The sequence below is a fragment of the Sebastes umbrosus genome, chromosome 5 (genome assembly GCF_015220745.1).
Source record: "Sebastes umbrosus isolate fSebUmb1 chromosome 5, fSebUmb1.pri, whole genome shotgun sequence".
NCBI classification, from domain to species: domain Eukaryota; kingdom Metazoa; phylum Chordata; class Actinopteri; order Perciformes; family Sebastidae; genus Sebastes; species Sebastes umbrosus.
The window spans coordinates 8,428,624-8,454,671 of NC_051273.1; the positions used below are offsets into that span (position 1 = coordinate 8,428,624).

Here is a 26,048-nt window from a genome sequence, read left to right on the forward strand (position 1 = left end):
GTTGTAACCTTCTGTATACAGATGTGTGTACGGTTATACAATGCAAGCTTCCCATTGCCCTTCCCTCACAATGTAAATCTCAGCCCAGGGGCGTATTCTCCTCTGTGACCTTTACTTCTGTTGACGCCGTCGTCTTTGTTCCCAAGGTGTTGGGATTTGTTGGGTGAGACATGTTCCTTGTGGTTCCGGCATCAATTATGCATAAATAATAATAACCTCGGACAACTGCTGATTTGCAATGACACTTTCATTACAACGGCAGCAGCCTATAACTCACTGGTACCCATTAGTTATTAATGCCTGGCCACGCCAGCTTTACTTTGTCATTTATTGCTTCATCTCTATGCCTTTTTAAATATTCAGTAACTGCTGTACCTACATTTACTGTCTGTGATCTCCGCCCAGCAGAAGGCTATAGCTTGTGGTGGAAGATGACCTAGTTATTATGGAGGCCCGGGCCTTGCTTGCCAATGCCATTGTAGTCTATCATATAAACATGTCAAGTTCGCTATAGGAAGTCAGACGTGATCTTTTCCGCTATTTTGTCACATGTGAACATAAAAGCAAATAAAGACCCATAACTCAAATCTTAATTGTATCATCAGTGACTTGTTTGGAATATGCTGCAGTATTATAATGTGCATTTAGAGGTATTTCAGCTCTGTCTGAGGGTTTGAAAGCCCAAATGACTCCCTATTCCGGAGGCGTTTGGTGTCAAAGTGTTTTTCAATGACACACAATATGCCCTCTCTGATTCGAAGGTCAAAGGAAACACATTAACCCCGTCCCTCGAAAAAATGTTATCACCCAGAAGTTTGAAATCCAGCATGGGACAAGTGAATATAGGACTAAGCTGGTGCATCCATCTTCACACGGTGCCCCCTTGAAATTTTGACATATGACATTGCAACATCAAGCAGTTTATTCTCTTGTAAATAAACAAAACAACTCATATGATACACTTGGACATGACAGTGGAACTACACTACTAAACTAAATATTAATTAATTTGAAAGTTCATTCTTGACTTTAAAGTTAGTTGACAAAAACTCCTCATCCATGTTGGCTTTAAAATTGAGATTGAAATGGATATTATTGAATATATTGAAACATCTATATTTCCATGACGACTGGGCAAACTCCATCCGTTGATAAAAGTCCTGTGATATGAGCTAATGACTGTGATTTTGGTCAAGTAGTCAGTTGCACTGGAGTCACTCTGACATGCCACACTGCAGGTGGCATAAGCATTACATACAGTTAAGTTGTATGCTTATGATTTAGTGTATATAGACAAGAGATGTTTTTCTCAAGCCTTATTTGTGTTGCTGTACAAGTTATTCCCCAAACCAGCTGTGCTCATAGTGATTATTTGATGCCTCCCAGTTTGTGTATGGGTTAGACTCACAATTTGTCTACTTTCAGTGTCCGTGCAGCTATTACTTATCAGATACACTACACAGATGCACATAAACACTCAAGCATGTAGTTTTAATGAGCCCTTACGGTTTGCATTCAGCGTAATATCTGGAGTCGTTTCTTCCCTCCCTCTCCTGTTTTGTGTTTTATTTTTGTTTTTGAGTATTTTTTCCTCTCCCCGATAGCAAAAATAAAGACTTCAAAGCTTTGGTTGGGGACTTTTCTGCTCATCATATTGATGAGTGCAAGGGTGTTTTCCTCTACATTTTAAAATATGGCACACGTTGAGCCTGCAGATTCTACTTTGGGACCTTTGTACTCATTCTACAGCTGTACCTCTGGACGCCACACATCCAGAGGAGCTTCATTCCCAGCATATTTGACTTGTCATCAGTCAGTTGTTCCAAAAATGAATCCAATCCTCATCCAACCCCCCATCCCAACCTTTCTGTGTGTTATTTTGATCATTATTTTCATGAGACATCTCAACACATTATGTACGGTTCGTAATGGCTAGCCAAGACCACTCAAGGTGTCATTAATAGCACTTTCTTATATTTCCTATTATACAGAATAAAAGACGTGTGTGAGAACATTTGTGAGTATATTGATCATATTGAGAAGTTAAGGCTGCATATAGCAAATGTGTTTGTACAAACAGCATTTATCTTGTGTCATGTGTACTGAAACACTTTCTAAGCTTGTGTCCCATCACATGAATGAATGCGAAAAGTAAACTGTGGGCTCAAATCTGAAAGAAATGTTTTCCTTTTAAGCAGTCATTTGTTTTTCCTGGGAAATGTGGGCTTCACCACAGAATGACCTTTATGGAGGTCATATTCTTCTGCCTTTGGATCACCTTACCAAATTAGTTTACTGAAAACAAGTGTAAGTCTATTCTCATTTCTGTGGCTCTTTGTATTCTTGATATCCAAAAACTCCCCTAAATGTCCTATCAGCTGGTACAAACACAAACACTGGAACTTGTGAAAAAAGAGCTATGTTTTTTTTTACAAGAACCTGTTACACAAAGTCCAGATATAGTCTATTTGAAGACAGGTATATGACCGGTGTCCTCTCCCTATAACATAAATGCATGCTAGTGCTTAGAATTATAACTTGATGTGGTAGGTGTTTGAAGGATGGGGGTGAACATCAAATACCCAAAATAACGTTTTTTTCAATGAAATGTCTCTGGAAACATTGTATCTGAAGCCTTCGGTGAGTTTCTATGGATAACAGTTGAATATTTTACAGTGTGCAGTTTACACTGTAATTCTACAGCAGCATACTGCTAAATTGCGGTAATCTGATAGGACATTTACTGTGAAGTTATAGTTAAATACAGTAATTCTACAGCAGCATACTGCTAAATAACAGTAATATACTGTGAGGTCGCAGTATACAGCTGTCATTTCACAATATCTTACTGTAAAAATTATACAGTAACTTACTGTGAAAGCAATGCACCTAGTAGCCAGTAATTCACTGTGAATGTACAGTGAAATAATTTACAGTGACGGTTAATGTCAATTTTCTCCCACTTGCACACAGGATAATATATATATATATATATATATGTATATATAAATATATGTTACATAATCATATATTTATATATATATATATTTGTTATATAATCATCCAAAATTTTAATTGATTTAAAGTCATGTCAACTTATTGTTGGCTAATTTATTAAAGCTCTTTCTGCTCTGATCTGAGTTCACTTGGTGGTCAAATAAGTCATCAATCAAGCACACAATGTGGACTTTAAAAGACTGAGACCAATATACAGTAGACTGGCTGGTAGAGGTTTGGGAACCACAGCCTAGATCTTCTCTACACCTGTGCACAAGCACGTGCAGCTGCATACGTCATTATCGATTGGGCGCGCGCGAGTGAGCTTCACATGAGCTTCTATTCGTCCAATCAGCGAATTGAATTTTTGGCGACATGATGATGTGAATCACCAGAAAATGCGTTTGTTTTCTATATAATAATTGTTAACGGGTTAAACGCGTAAACGAGCAAGTTGCCTTAATTGGACTGAAACAAACTGCAGTGATGTAAACAGGGACTTTTTGTTTGAAAATGTGAATATAAATCTATTTGTCTATCACACAATTAAATATATGCTATCTTTTAAAATCACCTGTCTTACACCTGGATTGTGTAATATGTGTAACAGTTTCAGTACCTAGTATACATTTCAACATTGTGTATCTTCCCATCATCTGCTGCTGTGAAACCTTAAATTACAACCTAATAATGTCAAAAATATCAGTGTCCCTATAGTCATATGTGACCCTAAAACAGTACCCAGTATGCTATCAAGCTGTGGATGTATTATGATTACTGACTTTACCATATTCATGTTGCTCATCATATTAAAAAAAAAATTGTCAATGAAAATCCACTATTGGACCAGATATTATTAATTTATTTCAGTTTCCCCCCTTAAAGTAAATATATATTAAATTAAATTAAATTAAATTAAATTAAATTAAATTAAATATATATTCTAAAGATTTATTTAACCGAAATTATTGGAAAAAAATTGAAAAAAAGAAAAGAAAAAAAGAAGATGAATTCATTGGAAGGTTGATCCTCCATCACTTCAGGTTGTTGTGTCTTCCTAAATATTCCTTTGATTGGTGATCTTCCTAATGAAGAGCCAGAGGTGTCAGTTAACGCCCCCTAGTGGCTTGAATCTCCTCCGAGGTGATGTCAGCCTGCAGCATCACCGGTGCAACATCATGCACACACACACACACACACACACACACACACACACACATGATCACACTGTGCAGTTTTACTGCAGCCACTCTTACATGCATGTGAGCATGAGAGTTTGGCTTAAGGACCAACCTGCATCTGTTATATCACACACACATACTTTGACTGAAATAGATTAAATAATTGATATGACAACTAAACGTACAAGTTTGCTGTTATGCTTTGATGTTTTCCTTAGGAATTTGTTTGTCAAATACTCCCAAAAATAACACACTGCATTTAAAAAAAACAAAGAAAAACAAAAAAACACCCATATTGCTTTTTTTCCCACACTGTTCACCTTTAATCTAAATTATCTAGTCTGACTGCACCCTGAAAGTGACCTCTACTGCTGGTGCCTGAACGTCTCTTTCACAACCTCTTTAAACTGTCTCTTAGAGTGAGTGTGTGAATATTTAACACCTCCTTAGTTCAGAGAAAAATAGAATCATCAAGAACCCATTACAGAGTCTACAATTTCTATATTTCTATATATATATATTATTTTATTTTTTTTATTTGTATTCTTATTTTATTCTAACGTTTTTATCTATTCTTTTGTTATTATACTGTTTGACTTGCACCAACAAAACCAAAGCAAATTCCTAGTGTATACCTCTTACACCTGGCAATAAACACCATTCTGATTCTGATTCTTATTTCTATAATGTGTTTCGATTAGAAGAATAATCAAAACAATGATAAATGTGACAAGGTTTGATTGGCAATAAAAACGACTTCTATAATACAAAATAATATCACACATGACTATTAATAATAATATGATGCTAATAATAATAGCCCTATAATAATATTAATAATATTAATGAATGAAATACCACGGTGACATTGGAGAAGCCTTTTGCATCATCAGCACCTTCTTCGGTGTCTGAAAGTGAATTGAAGCAGAGAGAGAGAAGCTCCTTTCTCTTTCTCTCATGGGGATCAGATAAATATAGCTGCTGTAACCCCCCTCTCTCTCACACACACACACACACACACACACACGCACACACACACGCACACACAGGCACACACACACACACTGAACCCGATCACCATTTGCTGTTTGTGTAAAAGTGATTAGCCAGACACAACTGCGAAGCTGTTACCTTTATAGTGGCCAAGCCGCAAGAATATCCTGTAAACCGAGCCGAGCAGTGATGTAATGGTGAATTATAAACTGTGACCTCCAGTCAGAGATCATTATCAAGAAAACAACCATCAATATATAGTTTAAAAAAACAATTAGACTGTTTTCATTATTTACCCTTAAATTGTTCATATATATATCTTACACCGGTTTGTCTTCATATCTAATATATGATGTCAGATTTATTTCAGTCTGAAAGTCTGTAAGTATTTCTCAAATAACCAGTTGAGGAAACGACACTTTCAGGTGTGTTTTGCACTAAATCACAGGCTTTGTCATCTACATAATTATCCCCTCTTTTCACCTCTTCTTTAAAATTAAAATCCATATAAATATGTCTTAATTTCTTACTTTTTTTTTTTTTTTTTTTTACCATAGGCAATAATAATTCTTATTTAATTTAAAGATTAATTCCAAAAATATTTCTTTAAGATCTGACAATAAAGTTGCAATACAAGCTAAAAAAATAATCCAAAGCTAAAAAGGGTTAATATGGTTGACTGTTAAGCTGTTGCCGTAAAAAACATACGAAAAATATAATTATAATGGAATAATTAGAAATACAAATCAAACATAAAAAAGGCAAATTCAGTAATATATATTTTTAACATCGTAAAAATGTGATATCAATAATTATTATAAGCCTGAAAATGACTTAGTAAATTTAAGCACATAATATTCACAAGATAAGACAATTTTATAATATCTATAGGCCTAAATCTAAAATGGAAATTTCATTGACTTTGATTTTTTTTTTAATTCCTTTACAGCGGAATGGGTTATTTATATAAAAATAATAATCTCAAGAACATGCGTCTCAATAAATCTGTTATCAAACAATTTAAAAAAATGTTAATAAAGAAAAATTGATTTTTAATTCTTTCTTAGATTTATTTACAAATAAATTCAGTTTACAACACAATATAGCTACATAGAATTACATATATTTGATATTTTTTTTTATTATTATAAACAGACTATTTTTCAGAGCTTTTTTGTGTTTCTTGTATGAAAAGGAAGCAAAAAAAATGTCCAGTTGAGCTTCCGATACAAAAAAGAAATGAAAAAAATAATTATCACAGATTTCAAAACAGAAAAAAACAAAACAGGTAAAATCATTATTTTTTTTAAACAAATATTTACAAATATTACCTGTACAGAAATATCTCCTTTTTTCTTGTTTTCTCTGTCTCAACAGTCTTTACATGGCTACAGAGTCCAGTGTTTTATTGATTTGTCTCAATGTCTCTATATATAAAAATAAGAGTTTTTTTTCTTTTGCTTTCAAAGTCATTGTGAATGCTGCTGATGGTAAAACATGTCCAGAAATACCTCCTTTTTTTTCTTGTTTCCTCTGTATTCAACAGTCTCTTACATGGAGTCCAGTGTTTCTATTGATTTGTGCTCTTCACACTGTCACACAATGTCTCTATATATAAAAAAATAAGAGTTTCTTTTCTTTTTGCTTTCAAAGTCATTGTGAAGGCCATTTGGCTGAAGGTAAAACATGTCCAGAGAGCATATTAGACGGCACGCTGAGCATGGGAGCGATAGCTGCGGAGCTCCGCGACAAGGAGAGCGACTGCTGCGCGCTCAGCAAGGCCGACTGAACGGTCACCGGAGGCCGCAGGAAAGCACCGGGTGACACCGATGACGCGCTGGACACTCCAATGATGTTCTCTATGCTGAACGACGGTCTGTTGTTCGACGGCGGCTCCGACTTAATCATGGACGCGGTGCTCAAGCTGTTGAGCTGCATCTGGAGACTCGGGCTGAGCTGCGAGTTGAAGGCTTTCCGGTTGAGCTCCGCGGAGGAGAGGAGCGGGACACCCGGTGGTAGCATGTGACCAACCGGGGGGATATACGGGTACTGGAGCGCCGCTGGGTGCGCGTACGCTGGGTGGATGCCGTAGTGTCTCCCGTAAGGCCCACCGAGGCTGTACGCACCGAAACTCTGCATCATAAGCGCAGTTTGGTCCCTCAACATGTCCGGTTGAACCCTCTTGAAGCGTTTCCTCCTCCGCAGGAAGCTGCCGTTGTCGAACATGTCCTCGGACGCCGGGTCTAACGTCCAGTAGTTGCCCTTACCGGGGTTACCAGGCTCCCGCGGGATCTTCACAAAGCAGTCGTTGAGAGACAAGTTGTGCCGGATGGAGTTCTGCCACGCCGGGAACTTCTCCCGGTAGTACGGGAAGCGGCTGCTGATGAACTCGCAGATGCCGCTGAGGGTGAGCTTCTTCTGCGGGCTCTGGAGGATGGACATGGTGATGAGGGCGATGTAGGAGTACGGCGGCTTCACGAGGCTGTTTTTCGGCTTCTGGATACCACCTCCAGCTGCTCCACTTCCACTCTCTTGACCCTCTTCTCCTCCTTTCCCGGTGTCTCCCTCCTCGCAGCTCGGACTGCCTCCTACCTCCTCCTTCTCCACCTCGATGTCATCCTCCACCTCCTCGTCCTCCTCCACTTCCTCTTCGTCTCCCCGGAGAAGGATGCGTTCCACCGGGCTGTCGCAGTCGCTGTCCAGCCTCTCCATGGTGCTCTCCTCCATCTCGTCTCCTTCACCCACCACGTCGATGTCCACGTCCTCCGCTGTGAGCACAGTTTGGCCGGCGGACATGTCGCTGGCTCTGTCGCTGCCTCCAGACAGGGTCATCTCACTTTTCACTTAATATACTTTTTTTTTTTCTTTTTTTAAAGTCTACTGGAGCCAAAAAAAAGCTTTGGGTGTATAGGTGAGCACCAGTCAGTCAGTCAGTCAGTGCGCACACACCGCTTGGACTTCTTCTGGTCGCTCCTGTCAAAGAGTCTCCAAAAAAAACAACTAAATGCCGGTAAAGCAAGCCGGTCAAGCCAAAGAAACTTCAACTTCTTCTACAAATATGTCTCCACTCGGTAAGTGAGCAGCAGGCCTGCGTAAAAGTGTAAAAGTCTTGCCTCTCGAAGTTGTTTTGGAGATGTGGAGACTTCTTGTGCGCTCCAGACGTCCACTGCTCTGCGCGTATATTTCCTACAGGAGTGATATTTGGAGAGCCAAGTCGAGATGACACATGCTGCTTTTTAAAGAGGCCGGAGCTTTTTAAAAAAGGGACTGTCTGATAGATTACTTTTCCCCCAGTATAAGATATACTATCAGTGCAGGACACGTGGTTTGGTGACGACAGACAGACGCCCACCTCTCCTCTTCTCTTCTCCTCCCTTCTCTTCCTTTTCCTCCTCTCCTCTCTCTGTTAAACCATGCAAACTGGAGTTGTTTCATGGATTTGTCAACAATGGGACATCAGCAATGCTGCTTTCCGCTGATTTCTTGTGTTTCGTCCGTCATAGACCATTTAACGGTGGCAGAGGAAGGAGGAGGAGGAGGAGGAGCAGGAGGAAGAGGAGGAGAGAGAAAATTGGCCTGCGTGATTGAAAGATCTGATGCGCATTAACTGCGTAAAAACAACCCAAAACCTTTAACTTACAAACTCCGTTGAAAAGCTGCAGAATGAAAACGACGACAGCTAAGTTCACTAAACTCCTTTCACTTATTTTGGTTGTTTTAAATTGTGAAATTGTGCATGCATGGATTTTTTTTTTTGCACTTTATATTCGTGTTGGATACGACGACAGCTAAATTCACTGAATCCTCCTTTAACTTATTTTTTTTGGCCCTATATGTTGTTTTGAAATTGTGAAATTGTGCATGCATTGTTTTTTTTTCTGCACTTTATATTTTCGTATTGGATAGTAAAAGGATTAAAGATTTTCACTTTGTTTATTTGGTGCATGCCTTGATATTTCCAGTTTTTTGCCCCTATATGTTGTTTTAAATTGTGAAATTGTGCATGCATTATTTTTTCTGCACTTTATATTTTCGTGTTGGACACTCTGTCAGCATGTAAGGATTAAAGATGTTTCACTTTGTTTAGTTTAGTGCATGCCTTGATATTTCCATTTTTTTGCACCTATATGTTGTTTTAAATTGTGAAATTGTGCATGCATGGATTTTTTTCTGCACTTTATTTTTGGATACTTTGTCAGCGCGTAAAAGGATTACAGATTTTCACTTTGTTTATTTTAGTGCATGCCTTTTGATATTTCCAGTTTTTTTTGCAGCCCCGCCGTGTAAATTCAAGCTGCTGAATGCAAAGCATGAATTGAAGTCTATTTATTCCTGCAGGATTAGCTGAAGGTGGGAAGAATATTGAGCAGCAGCAGTCAGCGGTCGGTCGGACAGCAGCACCGGGCGACAATGAACTGAGAGAATAAAGAGTTTCCTTTAACAGTTTGGATGATGAGGTGCTAACGACCCAGTCAGTGCGTGATTTTACATATGAAAAAAATAGGAAATGCGGTCAGCGGGTGAATGCAAAGAGAGAGTTTATTCACAAGCATGAAGGTGAGCGGTGTAGGAGGCTGGGAGAGGAGAGGAAGAGGAGGAGGATGAAGGTTTCCTCCGCTGCGTGGGAAGAAAAGAAGAGTTCGTATATAAACGGGTGAAGAAATGTGCAGTAAATTACCAATAAAGGAATTTAAACTGCATATATATTCCGATGTGCCACAAGCGATTGATTTTATCGGTTTAGCAGGTTAATGAAAATATCTATAATAAACACCAGTCAGGTATTCGTGACAAAGCTTTATTAGAATAAATTCAAACATATAAATAAACTACAAATTTACTTTAAGCTAATTTCTCTCTCAATTTCTGACAAACAATGAGGCAGAATATATTTTAATTTATTAAGTTTTAATATTATTATTAATATTATTATAACTATTGTTACATTTCAATACGTGTCACCTATTAATAACATAATTACCATGAATTACATGACGAAAACATTATTTATCTAAACAAAAAAAAAATGCATTTTCATGAATTTATTTAATTTGTTTCTAAAAATCAACCATCAGTGTTATTTTTGTATCTTGTATATATATATATATATATATATATGGAGTGAACTTGATCCTTTAATTGGCTTCAGCAGCGCACAGAGGTCCTTTACCTCCGACACCACCACCTCTCTGCTCTCCGGATGAATCCGACGCTATCATTAATAACGCGCGTCTGGGTCAAAGGAAGGAAACATGTCTTCAGATTAGACTCACCTCTTGTTAATCTCTGGTGACCCGTGTGATCTGGAGGTCCGTCAATACGGACTACTTAAACAGATGAAACCACATCAACTCTTATCCTGCTTATCCGCAGGGCGCGTGTCTCTTTTAAGGAAGGTGTTTCAGGCCCATAAATAAGATAAATTAACTTTTGTATAAGGTTGTTTGTTTGGAAGGTTTTTGCTCAAATCGAAAACTTTTTTTTTTTTTTACTCCTGTGCACTGCTGATTTGACACATTTTGTGCATTTCTTTCAGAAGTCCATTGAACTCTTTCTATTTAGTGACCTTAAATAGCCAAAAACCTCCTATTTGGTACCTTTTACGCAGCAGTTTTTATAGCTTTCAAAATAAAAGCACTTGGTTTCAATTTTCTTGTTTTGAAGGATTTTTTTAAGGAATGAGAAGGTCATAGCCACTGTCTTAACAAACCTCTCTCTTGTGTGTGTGTGTGTGTGTGTGGAGAGAGAGACAGGTGTCTTTTAGGAAGGTGTTTCTGGTGTTTTGAGGCCCATAAATCAGATAAATTAACTTTTGTATAAGGTTGTTTGTTTGGGAGTTTTTTTTGCTCAAATCGAAAATTTTTTTTTTTTTCTCCTGTGCACTGCTGATTTGACACATTTCTTCAGAAGTCCATTGAACTCTTTCTATTAGTGGCCTTAAGTAGCCAAGAACCTCCTTTTTGGTGCCTTTTACACAGCAGTTTTATAGCTTCAAAATAAAAGCACTTGGTTGCAATTTTCTTGTTTCTTGAAGGATTTATTTTTTTAATTTTTTGTTATTGTGTTATAAAGTAATTACAAAACAAGTGAACACATATTCAGGGACATACATAAAAAAGACCAACATATATTATACAGAGAAAGACAAATAACAAAGTACAAAAACAAAACAAAACAAAACTAAAACAACACAAGGGGATAAAAGCAGGTTGAAGAATGTGTGTGTGTGTGTGTGTGTGTGTGTGTGTGTGTGTTTGTGTGTGTGTGTGTGTGTGTGTGTGTGTGTGTGTGTGTGTGTGTTTGTGTGATGTGGATAATGGGTGTGTGTTTGGCATTGAATGAGGCTAGATGGTCATATATGACATATATGTACTCTTAAACACATACAGAAGGATTTTTTAAGGAATCAGAAGGTCATAGTCTCTGTCTTAACAAACCTCTCTCTCTCTCTCTCACACACATGTGTGTGTGTGTGTGTGTGTGTGTGTGTGTGTGGAGAGAGAGACAGGTGCAGCCAGCCTCCTTTTAAAATCATCCCAGAGTCTCAGTGTTGTGTGAAAGGCGGTGTAACTGCTGATATAACCTGACTGCAACAGCACCTAGAGGGGGCTTCAAAACCCGTCCTTCCTGTGATCTTTTGAAGCCTCATAAATCCGCTTTTATACCTCCGCAGTTTGTTAATGAAATGTACGTTTTAAGCACACATGCACGGCTTAGCGCGACAAAACCTTTTAGTATAATAAGCCAAGTCGCTCCTGCATGAAACCATTAGGGAGGAGGAGGGGAGAGACAGGAGAGACAGGAGAGACAGCAGCAGCAGCAGCACAGGTGATGATGGAGAGGAAACAGTCACCACATGTGATCACTGCAAACTACCAGCAAGGTCACCCAACAAATAATTGTGATCATAATAATGTGATGCTCTGGTGATTCCTGAGAGGGAGACCTTTTTTTTGCCTGTCTTGTCCCCATCACCCCCGCTTGTGTAGGCCACTCCTCATGTCTCACAGGGGTCAAAGGTCAGGGTCACCTGCAGAACTAGAGAGCAGTGTGTTTGCTCAAGGACACTTCAGCAGACTACTGTTAAAATGAATGAAAGTGACAGATGAGAGATGCTAAATATTGTTCATTTTGAGGGGGGAAAGTCCAAAAATAGTGGTGAGATTTTCAGGTGTTTCCACTTTAAATCAATTTGTTTACGATATTTTGTCCTTTGCGTGAAAAAGAAGCATGTTTTAAGAGCACTTGGAACAACATTTCACAGAACATTAGTCATCAACTCCGTTCAATCCCTTATAATCACCTAGTTCGACACTTCTCTATCAACTGTACAGCAGCCAAACCATAATTTGGATTTGTTCTGGTTAAAAAAAAATCCTATAGAAACTGAATTTTCCAAACTGAATCTAAACAGACAGCCTGAATGCCAAATGTTCTGGTTTGGGTCTGAAGGTTGGGGTGAGGTAAGGGAAAGAAAAGTACCCGAAAACTGGACTGATGAACCTCTAACTGGTATTTATTAACCAACCGGAAGAAAAATAGGGGTTTATGAGTCCTTTTTTAATCGTGACATTATTTGATGAGACTGGAGTGATTTCTGCTTTAAAGTTTCCATAGAAAATCTTCAAAATTTAGGAAAGTGTGCATTCAGACACCTTTTTTTTAGGCCGTAAAACCAAATATGAACAAAATACAAGTATGGGACAGATATATGAAGATTTGAGGACATTTTAATATGTTTTTATCTCAGTTTTTATGTTTGCCAGCTCAAGCTGGATGCAGATTTTTTTTTTTTTGAATTAGATGGATTTGAACACAATCAATAGTGACCCTGGCTATTTCCCCCTTTAATCTTTTAAAAAGAAGCTGTGCAGTAGCCTAAATATGTGGCACAACTACATACATACTAATTTGGAATATTTAGATAATTTTTAGTGTCATTTCAAAAAAGAAAGCTTAAATCTTTGTTAATTATTAATTAGATATTAAAATTTCTATTATATAAATATTCACTTTTTCTGTGTTGTGAAAGAGTCCATGAAATTATGCTATTTTACATCATATCTGCACATAATGATAAGTGCTGAAAGTACAAACATATGACGTCAGGGCTAGTTAAAATCCCCAAACTGACTCATTCTTGCATCGAAATCGTCTGTTTGTAAAAGCAGATTTTTTGAAAGGCAACTCATTTAATTAATTAGCAGTCGAGGGCAGCAGCCAGTTAAACGATATAAGATCAATTAATGGCATTGTTAGCGCGCCTGTAATTACGACCATTATGTTAATTATTTTTACACCAGTAGCCAAATCTTCAGCTTGTCACATTTAATAAAAACAAGATGTTCTCAAAAATAAAATGGAGAAAAAAAAAATCTCATATAAAAAAACAAAACAGTTCTGCTGCACAAAAATAACAAATATTTTTCCATCATTTAATACTTCATGGTTGACAATGTGAATTCTGCAGAAAACCTCTCTCCTCTTCTTTTTTTTTTTTTTTAAATCACCATTTTCAGCTCCTCTCAGAGAACCCACTCTATCAACCTGCAAGCTTCTGTCAAACATTATGATGGAGTCCATTTTTAACCTGCAGGATCATCTGCAGAGCCACATCTCTCTGCTGCACAACAAAGGCCCCAAATAGACGACACTGATCCACGTGTCTGTGTGTGCTTGGACGTCTTGGACATCTATTTGACACGTCTGTATATATATAAAGACACCATGAAGCAGATCACAGCAGGTGATATAAGAGGACGACTCGTGTCTTCACTATATTAAGCTTTTCGTTTCGTTCATATTGTTGGGCTGAGATAAATTATATATAATGATGAGCTCTGAATTCATGGTTCACATTAGTTATGGATTATGATTATAGCATGTTTAAAGGAAGAAAAAGTCTACTTGTTTAATGTTTGCATGTGTTGCTGCAGAAGTCAGTGGATAAATAAATATATATATATAATGATATATAGTGATGAGCTCTGGATTCATGCTTCATATTAGTTATGGATTATAATAATAGCATGTTTAAAGGAAAGAAAAACACACTTTTCCAGACAGTTGACCTATGTACTTATTTAATGTTTGCAGGTGACAGTGGATAAATATATATATATATATAATTACATAAGAAATAGACTGAGTTAGTCGCCTAACGAACGTCCATCTACAATGTATACTTTACTGGTCAGTAATCCATTTCTCCCATCAGTCTGAGGTCTTCAGGCCTGTTTCCTCCTGCAGGCTTTCTAGTCCTCACCATTTACAAGTTGTATTTTGTCCATTAAGTTTTTCTTCATCGGTTTAGAAATTATTGAGATGGTGGCTGTCTATAAAAAAAAAATCTAATCTGGTGATTTTGTGGTGTAAAGTGAAATATATATATAAAAAATACAGTCAAGGCATTAATCATCCTATATATCTTTAAGGTAAACAAAAAATATAATAAAATAAATTGGTATGTAAATAATTGTATAAATGTAGATCATTGTTATTATCTTGTTACAATAAAAGTCTGTCTAAAATGTTGTCAAAATGTCTTATGAATCTACGTTGTGAAAAATCGTGTGAAATTTCCATTAATCCAATATATCCTTACAACGAATATGAGCTCTTCAGGGCCTCAAAACATCTCTTTCATTGTCATATTTGATTATCATGTTAATATTTTCCACTAAAAAAAACACACACACACACACAAGAAAGGTTGAATAGTTAAGACAATTGAAAAACACATTTCCCCCATTATTATGTATTAAAAATGCTAATTTGATGTGTCCAATTCTGCAAACCACGCTGCACCGTCTCCACCGCGCCTCTCCGCACCACACAGCCGGCCAGCGCGCCTCTCCTCCGGCCGCCCGGCAGAGGGAAGCCCCCTGGAGGTGGAGGGGTGTGGAGGCTGCTGCATGTTTCTCTGGTGGGAAAGTGACACCTCCTGCTAAATGCAGCCGGATTACCATGCCAATGTGTACTTGTTAAATACGTGCAATGTCACCCAGTTTGTAGGCCTTTTGTCATTCAGATTAGGGGCTGAAGAGTTGCACATCAGTGTATCACCATGTGATGAGTGAGAGCTGTGATTCAGGCTGTAAACAGTGCAAATTGGCTCAATAGCAGGCATTTAACACGGTGTCAAAACACACAGGCTTTTGCACCAAATCTGCATAAAACGATAGTAAACAATGTGTAGTAATACAGCCCAAAGGGTGTCAAATAGTTGTTGTAAATGGAGACCAGCAAAAAAAATGTGCTTGTCCATATCTTAAAAAATATATTTAGGAGCAAAAATGTCATAAAATAGTGAGAAACGCCCATCAGTTAGTCACCAAAAGCCAAATTGACCAATTGATTGGTCTGATAATTAGTAAAACATCACAATTATTCAGTTTACTGTCATTTAAGATCAAGAAAAAAGCAGCATATCCTCACTTATGAGAGGCTGGAAACATTAAATATTTGGAAATATTTTTGCATGAAAAATCACATCAGTTATTCAAATAGTTTTCATTTTATATCGATCAACTAATCCTTTAGTCATCTAATCATTTCAACTCTAATTTGTGTATGCAAATAAGCAAATTAATAGCAGATTATAAATCAGAAGTCATTCTCACTGGGAACTGAATTGATGATTTGATGGTAAAATAGGAAACATTGTGTTTCATAGTGAACTGACACTCTATCTAACAGGAAAAAATAGGTGTCCAGTTTGAAAACCACGTTGTGACTCTTCATGCACTAATCTTAATGTTTGCAGATGAGCCATCTTTTCACATAACTGACATGAAAAGGAAACTCTCACTCAGTGTGACCCCTGAACCCAATATCCTCCTGCCTATTGATGCATACACATATATGTAACATCACACTGAATTACCTCCTCTATACGTCCCCGCCTGCCCTGCCCATAATAATATTCCTTCACATAATCTGTCAAGTTCCTCACAAAGACACTTTACCTCTTCTCGAACCCAATTATAGGAATTGTAGAAGAAGAGGATGATGATGATGATGATGAGGAGGAGGAGGAAAAAAATAAAGACTTGATAATGTTTTGATTTTATGATTGACTGAAATGTGTGTTTATTTTAAAAATTGCCTATTTTACAATACATCCTGAAGTAGTCAAATTAATATCACTAGTAGTCCATAATATGCTTTATTCTCATGAAGGCCTAATGTTATCGCCTTAAGGCAAATTATCTAATTCATCTTAGAACCATATTTCTCCTCATAGCTTGTACTCCATCCCCCTATTTGCTTTATAAAAAGTGTCCTTGTCTGTTAATCCAGTGGGGAAGTGAATATCCCACATACTAATCAAAGTCGTTGTGCTGTCTCTTGAAATTAAGGACTGCACCTTTAAATTGTCAATTACTCGGAGGTTAAGTGGACTGAATAGACCCAATGATTCAAATCAGGTGTTACAATTTACTGCACAGAGATAGCTATCTGACTTCATCTCATTTTGGCCTGAGTCTCTCCTGCAGACAATCAAGTGATTTATTACACAAAGGGAAATATAAAGGTGTATGTGGTCTCACCTATATCCAGGATTGTTTACTAAATAACACCTTTTTATATCATTTTATCAATAGACGTCTATTCTTCATGATTAGATTTAATTCTCACACACAAAAAAGGTCAAAATGGACCCAGTTTTGGTCACAGTACTGGGTTAACTTCACCCACCAATGGGCTGTTTTTACCCTGTTAGTGTTATCTTTTAACGTTACTGTTTGGGTTATTTACCCAAACTAAAATATGGTATATGTAGTTGCTGTTATAATATTCACCAGCTCTTTTTAAATGTACATGTTACTATTTGTAATATCTCATATGTGCATTTGTTTTTGTTTTTTTTACAACTAACAAAACCTTTACAGCTGTTTTCAGGTCAAATTTGAGCATTTTGTGTCGACCACTGGGTCAGAATAGCAGTGTGTCTACTAATACCAACAGTAAAAACACTACATTACTAGTAAAAGTCCTGCACTGATAACTTAAATATAATCAGGAAAATGTACTTTAAGTATCTCAATACAGGAAAAAAAATGATTATTAGATAACTATTAATGTGTAAGCTGCATTTTACTGTTGTAGTTGAGGTGCAGCTATTTATTTTTTTTTACTATTTTATATACAGTAGGGCTAAAAGTAATGATTATTTTCATTATGGATTAATCTTTTCTCAATTACTGTTTGTAAATATTCCGAAAATAGTGAGAAACGGCCATCAGTTATCACCAAGAGCCAAAGTGACCGATTGTTTTGTCTGATAATTAGTAAAACATCATAATTATTCAGTTTACTGTCATTTAAGATCAAGAAAAAGCAGCATATCCTCACTTATGAGAGGCTGGAAACATTAAATATTTGGAAATATTTTTGCATGAAAAATCACATCAGTTATTCGAATAGTTTTCATTTTATATCGACAACTAATCCTTTAGTCATCTGATCATTTCAACTCTAATTTGATATACTGTTGGATAGTAATCTATAACAATACATCATATTTTTTATGCTCTTCATATGTTTTAAAATTAAAATCTCCACTGCTCAACTAATATTTCGCTGTAAGATAAATGTAGTGGAGTAAAAAGCACAATATTTCCCTCTGCATTGTATAAAGTAGCATGAAATACTGCAGGACAAATACCTCAAATGAAGCGCAGTACTTGAGTAAATGTATAGTTGGGTAAATAACCCAAAAGTATTACAAAAAAGAATACTATCACAGGGTCAAAACAACTCATTGTATGGGTAAAGATAACCCAGTAGTGCTATATTAATCCAAACTGGGTATAATTTAGGTGATTTTGCTCAGTGAATACTTTAAACTATAATATTAAACATGTCTGAATAATAAAGTTAACAGCCAAACAGTGTTAACACCCAAATAAAGTCACACCCATGCCTCCAAATTGTATAAAGTAACATGAAATGCTCCAGTACAAGTACCTCAAATTAAGCACGATACTTGAGTAAATGTATAGTTGGGTAAATAACCCAAAAGTAATATAAAAAATAACACTAACAAAGGGTCAAAACAACCCATTGTATGGGTAAAGATAACCTAGTATTATGCTGGTGCTATATTAATCTAAACTGGGTATAATTTAGGTGATTTTGCTCATATTACAGTGTTTACTAATACTTTAAACTATAATATTAAACATGTCTGAATAATAAAGTTATTCAATAAACAGCCAAACAGTGTTAACACCCAAACCAAGTCACACCCATGCCGGGAGTCCACAGTCAGCCACACAAGCATCAATATTTTACATTCCCTCAAGAATCCTCTTTAAAGATGCAATCAATGCCTCCTATTCATTATCCATGTGTATGTCTTCTAGGTATGGCCTTTGTCATTAAGCAATAATTCTCCCCTCCACAGTCCCACATTACTCCGCTGCTCCGTACTTTTACAAATGCCTCGGGGCTATAAATACTAATGAAATCTCTTTGCTTAATTTGATTTTGCTGGTACACTTGCAGTTATGGCTGAACTTTCCCACGAGAGAGGCTGATTGAACACTTTCAAGTCCTTATGGAAGCAGGAAAACATTCCAAAGAGCTGGGGAGATCATTTCCATAATTACCCCGATTGGCAGCCTAATGACCTTCTGTGACAATAAAAAGATCTCTTGTTAATTCCATTTCTGTCGCTGACATTCAAGAGATTCCTATCTTACATGTTTGAGGGTTCACAAGATAACAAGTGTACTTTTTTTCCCTCCCGTTTTCAGCGAGCTAAAGAGCAGCCCCATTCAGCTGAGCTCCCCCCAGCAGCAGCAGCACACTGCAGTGATGTGGCTCTGCTCTGCTCTGCTCTGAAAGGGACCTGCTTGTGCCTGCACGGCTCGTCCACCCTGCCCCAAAGTTGGATAATTTATGGGCCTGGGGGGAGATTATAAAGATGGATCTTTGAGGCAATCAATTCTCATGTTGCGTTTTGAATGGTGGGATAGAAATGAAGTGCAGAATAATTAAAAAGATCACAAGTCCCCCCTCGCATGTAATAATGAGTGGCTCCAGAGGCAGTGGGCTCTGCAGTCACAGTGCCGGAGGAGGAAGCGCTTTTTGATTTGACTGAGAGGACACCCGGCCCGGTCCAACACACAATGGGGGGGTTTCAGCACCAGCACACACTGCAAATCACGCTCTGTGACTGTTTGAGGACTGTGTGCTTGTCCATAAGCAGATACTGTTGTCAGAGGAAACGGAGGAGGGATGGAGGGTGGGGTGGAGGGGTTGTTGCTTGGATGTCCAAGTCTGGATGACTCAGAGCTGGCATGAGAAGTGATGGAGGCGGTTGTTTGGAATATGTTTCACAGTGACCACAATGCTTGGAGTGTTGTGGGATGTTAAAATAAAACCCATCCGTTCTTTGGGTATGAATCAGTGTCAAAATGTACCATCAGCCCTCTGCGTGCACAACTGTGATCTGTTGTTCCTTGGCAGATTCAAATGGTAATCGGAGGCCTTTTTATACCTCTGAATGCATTAGAGTAAATGTGAAATGTGCATCTGTTATTAGCCTGTTTGCATGCTTCTTAGGTCAATGACAACCTTTTTTGGAATAAACGTGCACTCTGTATTGTACTTACTGCTTAGTACACAAGACATTGTTCAAAACATGGTAAGGATCAGGTTTTGCTACACACACACACACAGTCCCTCAATTATGATGACAAAATGAAGTAAAAAGGACACTGCGGTGAGCTGGCGAGGGCGTCCTGGAAACAGATGGTGGCATGTGTGACTGCTTTTCTCTACTGGAAGGGGAAGCGTAATGACACCTGGCAGCGGGCTCACATTGAATATCATTCTGCTGGTCACTTGGTCAACTCAACATTGGCACACTGCACACACACATCCAAAGACGTGCCGCGCTGCAGGCGGTAGTTAATTCAGTGAGGATTTCCCTTTTTAAAGGTGCTAACATCTCGTAACTGATAGAACCAGAGATTGATTCCACCCCGACAAGGTCAAGGCATGTTGTGTGTATCTGTACCATCTCTAACACAGATGTGCTTTGTTTTTGACCTGCACATGAGTGAAGCCTTTTCTGATAAACTGATCAAGCACCATTCCTTGTTTGCAAATATCAGGGATCTAAATTAGTGATGGTGATATTTGGGCATGTTCACAAATTGCCTGTTAGTGGGTCAAAGAGGCAGCAGGTAAACATTTGTAGGAGTAGAAGAGGCTTCTCAGTTGCAAAATAATTAACTTATTCCATGTGCAAAAGGTTAAATAGGCTTTCAGACAGTCCTTTGGCTGAACTTCTTTGTCCCATTTTTTCCATCAACCCTTTCACAATTCCTTAAAATTGTGTTCCTTCTCAGCTGTAACAGGCAATCTGGTTGTGTGGTAGGTAGGGCTGGGCAATACGACGATATATATATATATTGTCACAACGATATAAAAATGTCTATCATATGTATTTATATCTATGGGTATCTATATATCTATATAATTTCTATCGCGATATAGGCTAACCCTATATTTATCTTTTTTCTCTATAATTTCACTTAAATAACCAGTGTGTAACAATTAAGGGGATCTATTGGCAGAAATGGAATAAAATATTAACAAGTACGTTTTCTTTAGTGTATAATCATCTGATAATAAGAACCGTTGTGTTTTCGTTAGCTTAGAATGAGCCGTTTATATCTACATAGGGAGAGGGTCCTCTTTCCGTGGAGTCCGACATGTTGCACCGCCATGTTTCTACAGGAGCCCAGAATGGACAAACCAAACACTGTCAACTTTTCCTGCTTGGGCCAGAGTCGATAACGTTACTCGCTGCTGCCGCCGCTCTCTCTCTCTTGCTTCACCCCTCACTTCCCACATACACACACACTCATTCACACATTCGTGTTTTCACGTCGGCCACCGTAGCTCTCCAACACACTCGGTACATGAGAGAGGCTTCAGTTGGTTGCAGTCTCCCAAACCACCAGATCCTACACACTGGACCTTTAAAAATGTTATGTTCGTTTTGCACTGAAGTTCTTAAAATGAGAAAATACTTTAATTTGTCAAGTACTTCATTCACAAAGGGGTATACAAAAATAGGCTTTACCATATGGTTATTTCATATAGACTATTTATTTCTTGAATTACCAGAAAACGTGCTATATCGTGATATATATCGTTATCGAGATATGAAATGACCTATATCGGGATAGAAGATTTTGGCCACATCGCCCAGCCCTAGTGGTAGGTAATGTTATCTTTACCCATCAGTGCTATAGGCTACTGTATATAACTGTATATATTTTAATCTTGTGTACTTATAATGTAATTGTCATATTCAAATAAAGCATTGAAAGTATCTACGTGTGTAGTGGAGTGCTATTCTCACATGATGCATCTCTAATAGCTTTTATGAATTTTAAGGTTGTGTATTTCTGTATTTCACCTTCAAAATATACAACACATTTCAGCAGCATGTTGAGTTAGATGTAGCACATTATAGGATTCACTTTTATAGATGAGTATTGTTATCAAAATATACCAATTTAAATTCTTTACATCTAATTTATACCCATATGCAGTGGCAGCCAACGTAAACCATTCAGTAGAATACACCAACGCAGAATGTATGTATCTGTTTTTGGCTCATTACTTTATTGGATCACTTTGGTGATTAGTTGTGTAATAATTCCTTCAAAAAGGGATAACTGCAGGATATGCTTTTAATCTTTTCTATTATACAACTTCAAAAACAACTGGTTTATGATTTTTTCCAAGCCAGTGGCCTCTGGTTCACTGTCGTATCTTGTGGAGAATCAAGTGGATGGTTATCATTTAAACAAGTTACGAAATCATCAAAGTGCTGCGGTTAATAGTTACTTGGCTTGCTTCTCCTCGGCCTCTAATGTCCCAACTCAAGAACCAAAGGGGAAGCTAAACGGCTAATGGGGCCATGTGACTGGACTTGAGAAAGCAGCATAGAACAGCAAATTCAATTATCATGTTAGAATTCTGCATGAAAACAATCTACACTAGAAATTAGAGGTATTCCTGTCAGATGACTCGTGTTAGTGGAGCTAATGTTGTTTGGAGCAGCCTTACACCTTCTTTGAATGTTATCAAATGTTTACAAAAGAGCTTAATGTGCTAAAATGCAATCAGAGGATCTACTGGTTACTCTGAGGCAGCAGTGTTCCCTGGCTTGGTGATGCATTATGGGTAACAAACATTGAATGAATGGCTGCCTAAAGGGGTCAAATGTAGGAGATACAAACAACATAATGTTTATCCTACAAATTCACAATGGGGGGTTATTACTATTTATTTTCTGATATTAATATACCTTTATTAGACAGCGAAATGTAACCTGAAATGAGAGGAGAGAGGGACGAACGGAGACATTGTGATTACATGGTCAACGCCTTAAAACTGTACTCCACCAGAGGCCTGTGCTACGAAGCGAGTTCAATATACCCAGAGTATCTTGTTATCTGGCTTAACTAACCCTAACAACCGCGATCCCGCTAAACGGCCCTACGGCGGTGGTTATCAACTCTGTAAATCAACACAGGGTTTCTCAATCTGGCTGTGAGCATGATCACATGAAAGGGGCAGTGTTTGCAGCATCTGTCCAATCACAAACATGGACAAGTCTAATGTTAGTAGAGCTGCATAGGTTACAAACCAGGAGCAAACTATAATATTAGACAAATGCAAAGAAGTTCAACACATAATCCAGACTAATTGTAAAACAGTAGAAGGAAGGACAGCTGGCAAAAGAAAAAATTGCCGATGTCACATATATTCGTAGATGGGGCAGTGATATATAAATAGCTTTCAGAATAGAACGAATGAACAGATAATCTACATTATAGCCTTCATTTTGCCCTTTGGTAATAATGTAGTGTGTATGATTATTTCACCCTTCTTTCAGCTGCGTCCCGTCTTTGGCGGTGTGAAACAGTCTTGAGAGCATGTAAGAAGTTACAAACAGTACCTTTAAAGCGGTAAGCACCTATAGCATACAGCCAGCTGTCCTTTCTGCATTTGTCAGTTTAAACTGTGTTGTTTTTAGCCTGGATTATAACTGTAACTTCTTGGTATTTGTGTAATATTATCATACGATCTGCGCACCAAGCTTTTGATTGGTCAGCAGCCGATGCTTTCATACGAGTTGATCTCTTATCTGGAACATAACCTGCCCCGGACCTCCGGAGCAGCAGTTGTTCAGCATCAGTTGCAATGGCGATCTACCCCGGTAAGAAGTGAACGTACGTCGTCGGACAGAAAACCCAGGGTTAACCCTGAAGTTACCTCGCTAACCGCAAATCCTGCTTCCTAGTACAGGCCTCAAGACGCCATGATGCAACGTATCTTCATACAACGGTTCGTATGATTACTTACGAAAAGTTTTTCCAAATTTTTATTTTTTTTTCCTGCAAATGTCCAATGTTGACGCTCTTTATATTTCCTGGTTCACAATTATGTGGATTACGTGGATGTTTTTTAGTTGCAACGTGACTTTTCTGCATAATTTGCAGTAGAGTTCTATGTGCTGAAAAGGAAATGATTTGTGTCTCTTCAGCACAGATGTTTAGGAATTTATGTGAAATTATAGTGCAGTATCATTGATGCAAACATACTCTTCGATGCATTACTCTTCTGTTTCATTAGTTATCGGGTATTTGTTGCAGTTATGATTACCCGTCTTATTTCCCCTAAAAGGACTAGTCCTCCCCGATCAGGTTTTGCTGCATCCTGCAGAGGGGCCTTCAAACTTTCGGAGGCTCACAAAGGCCCCATTCTCCTCTGTGTTGCTCTTCTTCATCACCCAGCTCCAGGGCATAGCAGATCTGCTCAAACCCCTGTATTGTCTGGGCAAAACCACATATTAAATTTGCCCTGCATAAGCCATTTCATTGAGCTGCAGAAGGAATTCCTTTGCTGGGTCATTCATCTGTGTACATGGTTTGGACACACATTTGAAACAAAGCAAGCCAGTCAAGGATAATATTGAGGAAGTTACATACATTTCAAGCTTTGCAGCATATGTCATTCTGTTTCTCGCTCTTTTGTGCTCTTGAGTTGGTGCAGATTCATGCAGCGGGAACATTCTAGTCTGTAGCTGCGAGCGATCCAAAATTTCTCCCTGCATATGTAATGTTTTGCACTTCATTAGGAATTCTGGATTTTCCCCATCAGGAATGTCAACTGAATAGAAAGAGAGGGAAACTAAGAGAGCTCTCTATCCACAGCAAACAATTAACAATGAATAATAAAGAGAAAAAAAAAATCAGTTTCAAGCCAAAACTGGTTGTCCTGTGGATAATTCATCAGTTCTGTATTGGAATAGTACATGAACAAATCTCTTGTTTGTTCATTTTAGTTATGAATATGTTTTTTATTCCACATCTGTAACTTAATCTCTGCACCAGCACAGCATGGTTTATAAAGCTAATCACTTTGTAAGCATGTTAATGGCTTATGTTGTGCTACTGTAATTACAAGACATATCTGTTGTCACTTGATATATGATGAAAGAAGATGATTTATGGATTATATTTATTATATATTAATTTTCAAACCAACTCAACCATCAACAAGAACATTTTGCTCTTTGACAAACTTCTAACATCCTGAGCTCAACGCACAGCAACTTAAAGATGCTAAATGCGATTGTGGGAGCATTTCTATTGCCTCCGCACGACTCTCAACATGGCAACAGCTGACTCTGCGGCTGGCAGCCAACAGTGCTAACAGCACTAACAGTGAAAACAAAGGCATCACTGCTGGCAGAGCCAACAGTGAACTAACCTAAGCCGGAGGGTTGGTGCTACGTTTCCATGACGACGCTGTTGGTCGAGACGGCGTTATCAGTTGTAACCACCGTATAAGAGCAGTGCAGATCGGCAGCCGTGAGCTAGCTAGTGGGGCACGCTCACATGCAAAAACATGCACTAAAAGCATGCGTGGTGATTCCTACACACACAGAGGGAGAGTGACTTCATTCTCTGCTCAGGTAGACATTACTCATTTATATCTTTACATAGCAAATCGTTGTTTGCTGCTATATTAATGCTCTGAATATCCAACATGTTCTCATCCCAACTCGTCACATACTGACGCTTTGTCAGACCCCCCGGCGTCCCTTTCGGTTGCAGTAAACATAAGCTTAATGTTGTGAATTAAACAAAAACACTTGCTTAGGTCCAGGCAATAAAACCACTGAAGTTAGTTTTAGGAAAAAACAACATAGTTGAGCTTAAAACTATATTGTATAGTGAAAATGACACAAATGACACTGATTGTAACGTGACGCATGAAAGCCTTGTTTGTTGGACTCATCCACCTTTTCCATTGACCACCATTGTTAAAAAAAAAACTTCTATAAAACTGATGGCACTCCTCCAACTGCAAACAAGGTCAATTATTACTTTTTGCATCATTCATTTTTTATACGTAGAGATTTTATATTTGTAAAACTTTCCAAGAACCCAGAAAAGCTTCAACGCACAACGATCCCCTACACAACCTGAAAGCTCACAAGTGTGTTCATCCGTTTTTAGTGTCCCCTAGAAACTTGTATTTTGAACTCAGTTCTGTGCAACTTGCAGCGCTGTTATATTTGCTTGTGTTTTCTATGTCTGGTTCTATATCCTATAGTTTGAGTGCATTTTGTTATGGCGCGTATGTGTTGTCAAACTTGTGAAGATATTTTCTCCTTTGATTGTGTTTTTTTTTCTATTTACATGTGTGTTTTTTAACTTCAGTGCACTAAGTGTAGTTTACACTTTCTTGAAATGTGTTTACGGTATAATTGGTGCTCAGATTATCAATTGTATAAAATCTCCGTGCAGAGACCATCATAAAAGAGAGTTT

General features: G+C 37.9%; 1 protein-coding gene across 1 annotated transcript; it reads right to left on the minus strand.

Annotated features, from left to right (window-relative positions):
* Positions 1–6,357: 6,357 nt before the first annotated feature.
* Positions 6,358–8,541, minus strand: foxd3 (forkhead box D3). The gene has a single exon (XM_037770650.1). It carries the CDS (start codon positions 8,001–8,003, stop codon positions 6,825–6,827), a length of 1,179 nt encoding a protein of 392 aa, XP_037626578.1. The 5' UTR covers positions 8,004–8,541; the 3' UTR covers positions 6,358–6,824.
* Between the last annotated feature and the right edge of the window lie 17,507 nt (positions 8,542–26,048).

Excerpts from the sequence above, each read along its gene's own strand:
- foxd3 (XM_037770650.1), bottom strand. The coding sequence starts at position 8,003 with ATGACCCTGTCTGGAGGCAGCGACAGAGCCAGCGACATGTCCGCCGGC.